Genomic DNA, 6,000 nt, shown 5'->3' with positions numbered 1-6,000 from the left:
CACTGCTCACCACCTCCTCAGCTGCAGGGAGCTCTGCGTGTCGGCACCACGGGGCACATCCACACGCTGAGCCTTCGTATCTCTGCAGTTACACAGAACTGGGATCCTGAAGCTACCAGTGCCGCCCAAGAAAAACTGCATCTGCAGTTCCCTGGGGACCTACTCGAAGATAATAGAGCGCTGAGTTTCTTTCTATCGCTGTTGGTCCCCTTCCAGCTCTGTCCACTGCTCCAAGGTTATCACTGAGCGTGCAGGGTAACAGCCTAAAAAATTGAATGACACAAGTGATCAGGGACTCATTTGCTTTGTTTACTCTACTTCTGTATCAAATTATTCACTAAAATGTTGTGTAATGTTAAAAACATAGAGCCCTTCCCCCATCTGTAATTCCCTGACACTTCAAACAGTAAGAAAATGTTTCTGCAAGGGAAGATGACGCCGGTTCTGACACTGCTGAGAAACTAAATGACACACAAACCCCTAGATCCTCAGACAGGGAGGGACACCTGCTGCTATGTTATTTGAAGCAGCTTCCTTGATGACATTAACCCACTTGCCTCAAGGGCCCGCATGAAGAGGCCAGGCTGCTGCCGGTGTTCAGGCCTGCAAGCTGGCAGCCCCCACGCCACATGGAGCACACGCCGGGCCAGTGGAGCTAAATGGAGTCACCTCGCTCGTCCCTTTAGCCTTGCTCCAAGCAGCCACCAGCATCGCCCCCCGTCCATTGTGATTGGCATTAGGAAGCAACGTCAAACTAATGGAGCCAGTAACAAGAGGTATCTGAATCACCGAATGGTAGGGCTCGGAAGGGACCTAGGTGGGTCATCTAGTCCAACCCCCCTGCCAATGCAGGGTCACCTACAGCAGGCTGCACAGGACCTTGTCCAGGCGGGTCTTGAATATCTCCAGAGAAGGAGACTCCACAACCTCCCTGGGCAGCCTGTGCCAGTGCTCCGTCACCCTCAGAGGGAAGAAGTTCTTCCTCATGTTCAGCTTGAACTTCCTGTGCTTCAGTTTGTGCCTGTTGCCCCTTGTCCTGTCACTGGGCACCACTGAAAAGAGTCTGGCCCCACCTCTTAAGATATTTATAGGCATTTCTAAGATCCCCTCTCAGCCTTCTCTTCTTCAAGCTAAACAAGCCCAGCTCCCTCAGCCTTTCCTCATAGGAGAGATGCTCCAGTCCCCTCACCATCCTCGTAGCCCTCCGCTGGACTCTCTCCAGTAGCTCCTCATCTTTCTTGAACTGGGGAGCCCAGAACTGGACACAGTACTCCAGATGAGGCCTCACCAGGGCAGAGTAGAGAGGGAGGAGAACCTCCCTCGACCTGCTGGCCACACTCTTCTTGATGCACCCCAGGATCCCATTGGCTTTCTTGGCAGCCAGGGCACACTGCTGGCTCATGGTTAACCTGTCGTCCACCAGGACACCCAGGTCCCTCTCCGCAGAGCTGCTCTCCAGCAGGCCCGCCCCGAGCCTGTACTGGTGCCTGGGGTTGTTCGTCCCCGGGTGCAGGACCCTGCATTTGCCTTTGTTGAAGTCCGAAGCTCGGAGAGGGCCCCGGCCGAGCTCGCAGACGGCCGGCCCGCGCCCCCAGCGCCTCAGAGCGCACGCACGGCTGGCACCGGCCGTATCCCGGCGTGACCGCCGCGCTGCTCGCCGCGCCGCCGGAACTGACGTCTGCGGGCGCTTCCGGGGGCGGAACGCGGAAGCGGCGGCGGGCCGAGGGCAGGGCGGCCCCTGCGCGGGAGCGCCTCCGGGCGGCGGGGCCTCATCGCCATGAACATCGACGTGGAGTTCCACATCCGCCACAACTACCCCTGGGGCCGGCTGCCGGCCAGCGTCAAGCAGGTGCCAGCGGGCTGGCGGGATCCAGGCTGCAGAGCTCCCGGCACGGGGAAGCGAAGGGTGGGGAGACGGGGGGGACTCAGTTCTGCCTGCCCCGGGGGAAGGCGGGCGGCCCTGTGCCTGTGGGGGGGTGTGTGGGTTTGTCTGAGGAGGGTGGGGTGTCTGCGGGGGAGGGTGCGTGGCCCCACTGTGGAGGGGAAGGTGTGTGTGTGACTGTTTCTTTGGGGAGGGGTGTGTGGGGGGGGGTGTGTGTGTGTGGGGGGGGGTGTCTCTGTGGGGAAGGGGGGTGTGGGGATGTGTGTGTGTGGGGGCTGTCGCTGTGGGGAGGGGGTGTTAGGGGGGGCTGTCGCTGTTGGGGGGGCTGTGGAGAGGGACCTGGGTGTCCTGGTGGACGACAGGTTGACCATGAGCCAGCAGTGTGCCCTGGCTGCTAAGAAGGCCAGTGGTCTCCTGGGGTTCATCAAGAGGAGGGTGGCCAGCACGTCGAGGGAGGTTCTTCTTTCCCTCTACTCTGCCCTGGTGAGGGTGCCCCTGGAGTACTGCATCCAGCTCTGGACTCCCCAGTAGAAGAAAGACAAGGAGCTACTGGAGAAAGTCCAGCGGGGGACTACAAAGATGATGGGGGGACTGGAGCATCTGTCCTACGAGGAGAGGCTGAGGGAGTTGGGCTTGTTCAGCCTGAAGAAGAGAAGGCTGAGAGGGGACCTCATAGATGCTTATAAATATCTCAAGGGTGGGTGTCAGGGGGATGGGGCCAGACTCTTTTCAGTGGTGCCCAGCGGCAGGACAGGGGGCAACGGGCACAAACTGAAGCACAGGAAGTTCTGAATGTGAACATGAGGAAGAACTTCTTCCCTCTGAGGGTGATGGAGCTCTGGAACAGACTGCCCAGGGAGGTTGTGGAGTCTCGTTCTCTGGAGATATTCAAGACCCTCCTGGACAAGGTCCTGTGCAGCCTGCTGTAGGTGACCCTGCTTTGGCAGGGGGATTGGACTAGATGATCCCCAGAGGTCCCTTCCAACATCTGCCATTCTGTGATTCTAGGTGTCCCCCAGGCAAGCCCTGCGTAGTATGAACTGACCCGGGGCAGGCGTCACTGCAGACTTGTGCAGCCCTGCGCTGCGGTAGCCAGGGACTGGGCCGTGGAAAAGAAAACCTCATGAAACTTTGATCTGCTGGGTTTAAGGGGCCTCTGACAGCAGTGGGGAGGTATTGTGTCAAGTCAAGTCTCATTTCCAAAGTCTTACGCTGCTTGAAAGCAGATGCTGAAAAACAATTCCTGCTCTTGCACAAAGGAAGGATGGAGAGGATCAGTAGAGGCTGGAGGCCTGAAGTAATTGAATTCCTTGAGTTTGAGGTTTCAGCAGCTGTAAGAGAGGCGTGAATAATGATTCCTCTTTACCTACTCAGCTGAGTGCTAAATTGTTGGCTGTGTGATGCAGGATAGAAAATATACCAGTATTTAATGCATTATTTACTTTAACTTCTGGACTACTATTTTGTTTACGTTAGTGTTAGAATAGTCCTTAATAGTTTTGTACTTGGAGCAAATACCTCTTTGGATGTGTAATCAATTATGAACCCCCTCTGTGGTATCAGGTATTTATTTTCCACAAACTGATTCTGCAATATGTGTGCAACTTACTTGTTTATCCTATATATGCAGTAAAGTATCATTCTATCTAAGGATTTTTTTTTAATATGAGCATCAATGAGTGGACCAGGAGAGGGGGGAAAAAACCCCAACAGATTGCTTGCTGCGGATGCAGAATAGAAGAGTAATATGAAGAATTTTGAGGGGCCCTTTTTTTCAATAAGGCATTTAAAGCATCAACCAAAGTTCTCTTTTTATCTTCTTTCATGATAGTGAAGTAATGTGCTGTGCTTATGCCTTAATCTCGTGACCTAAGATCACTTGATTGCCTTACTTGTGTGAAGCTATAACTTGAGCTGTTTCATTATTTATTTTTTCTGCTATAAGCTTCTTGGGTGCAGCAGTTGAAGCTTCATCTGTCGTTCACCGTGCTTGGTTTGTGTTATGCTAGTTCTGGGTAATTCTTCAAGGCTGCAAAGCAGTGTATTCTTGGTAAAATGCTTGAAGCTTCATGTTTTCTAAAAGATAGTTTAAAACGTTTGATTTGAGGATTAGATGCTCCCTTTTTAATCAGAATGGTACTAGGAAAAAAAATATCTTAAAATTACTGTTTATATCTGCATCGTGTGGAGACACCTATTTAACTAAAGATAGTTTGGACCTAATAAGGAGACTAAAGATACCATCACTGTATTGAGCTGGGGGGCTCCCTGAGTAATGAGAGCTACCGACATAAGTTTCCTCATAAGACACTTTGCAGTGGTTTAACTAGAAAGGGTTTTGTCCGTGTCAGCTAAAAGGCCTTTGTGTTTTCAAGGCTCTTGGAAACTCTCAGAGGGAATATGAAAGGCAGGTCGTACTCTACAGCATCCGCAATCAGTTACGATACCGGAATAACTTAGGTGAGTAAAGAAACTAAGTAACTTCTAATTGCTACCCGATTCTTCAGTGTAGAAGCTTGTCTTTACTGTAAAACTGCAAGAACTAGCCCTGTTCAAAGGTCCTTCCTTCTGTGAAAAGAAATACTTTTAAATGATAAAACATCAAGATAAGTCTTGATTTTGAGTCCATTTGGCAGCTTTTCTAGTGAAACACTGTGTAAGGTTACTAAGTTGGCATGTGGAACTGAATTCCTGCTGTAGTTATGCAGCCTTTTTCCAAGAAATTGAGATGTTGAGAGGATTTGACTAATAAAGTAAAGCCTGTCATTAGATGAGATGCAGGACAGTGGTCGTGACTCACATGAGCTATTGGCTATGACTTGTTTGCAGACTTTCAATTTATTTTGCATTGACTGCATCCATTCGTTTTCCCAAAGTAGGTAATAGTTTCGCTAATGAAAAGATAATTTTCTATGGCCTGCATGAGTTGTCTCAACAGGCCATTTCCTGGTAACCTGTGAAATGAGCCTGCTCTATTGTAATGTCATCCTTAAAGACTCTGAGAGTACTTGTATCATGTGTAGAAATCCTTGGATGCTTAATGCCCTGCACCACTCCTTCATATTGTTTTTAGTTTCTGACAATTGCCATTATACTATTTTAATTGTTTTATTGTAACGTTTTGTTTTAAATTGAACATCATAGTGTAACTTTTTTTTTCCTCCCCTTGTAGTTAAGCATGTCAAGAAAGACGAACGTAAATACTATGAGGATCTGTTAAAATACAGTAGAGATCATCTGATGTTGTACCCTTATCATTTGTCTGACATCATGGTAAAAGGTCTGAGGATAACACCATTTTCCTATTACACAGGCATAATGGAGGTGAGTACAAAACTATGGCGAGAATATGTTGTTTTCTGTCCTAGAGATGTTTGTAGTGGCCCTGTAATGCACATGAGGCAGTGTCATGTAGTTTGTTTTTCGATAGGGTCTGATAACAAGTAAGGAAACAGTAAGGAAAGTTTCTAGAGAACTACTTGTACCTGCAGATTTTTCCCTTCTGCCCCCATTAGCCTTTCAAGAGCTGGACTTTTGTCATGTGGAGCTGAGGTGGGACTCACTCAGAGGCCAGTCTTTCCCTTTAGATGTTTGAGATTTGTGACTCTTCATTTCAAACTGTAAAAGAAATACCTCAGTCTGTTAAATTAATAAAACAAAGAGAACTACCATTTTTAAAACCTAGCACATTTAAATGGTTATTTTCTTTTTTGTTCTCTTTCAAAAAGGACACTTAACCATATTAGAAGCTTTTTCAAAAGCCTGAAGCAGATCCTTTTTTATGAGCACAAAGATGGTTCTGTTTTCTGTCAACACTCTGGCAACGTTCTTCTATTTTCATTGGATATCAGAAGTGCTGGGGTTTTTTTGTGTATAGTGATTGCAGACAGAATGGATTAATTGTCAGCTTATTCTGTTATTACCGTTAGCAATTCTATGTTTTTTTGTGAAGACAGATACAAAATTTTGTGTTATTCTTTCAATAATCATTTTTCTTTGTAAAGATTACATTAAAAAAATGAGACTCCTGTATAATGTATTTAACTTACCATGTAATGATTAATCAAGTAATTGGCAAGTTTGATAGGGTAACTGACTTTAATAGATTGTTTTCATTT

At 48.0% G+C, this 6,000-nt stretch overlaps 1 protein-coding gene across 1 annotated transcript in view; it reads left to right on the top strand.

Annotated features, from left to right (window-relative positions):
* Positions 1-1,697: 1,697 nt before the first annotated feature.
* Positions 1,698-6,000, top strand: part of FAM91A1 (family with sequence similarity 91 member A1) — a 30,623-nt gene continuing 26,320 nt past the window's right edge. Inside the window, exons 1-3 of the mRNA XM_075415594.1 lie at positions 1,698-1,849; positions 4,258-4,342; positions 5,055-5,206. Coding sequence (XP_075271709.1) covers positions 1,778-1,849; positions 4,258-4,342; positions 5,055-5,206 — 309 coding nt within the window. The 5' untranslated portion in view covers positions 1,698-1,777. The remainder of the gene's footprint in view (positions 1,850-4,257; positions 4,343-5,054; positions 5,207-6,000) is intronic.

Source organism: Opisthocomus hoazin, chromosome 3, assembly GCF_030867145.1.
Source record: "Opisthocomus hoazin isolate bOpiHoa1 chromosome 3, bOpiHoa1.hap1, whole genome shotgun sequence".
Taxonomy (NCBI): domain Eukaryota; kingdom Metazoa; phylum Chordata; class Aves; order Opisthocomiformes; family Opisthocomidae; genus Opisthocomus; species Opisthocomus hoazin.
This window is presented reverse-complemented; position numbering and strand designations above follow the sequence as displayed.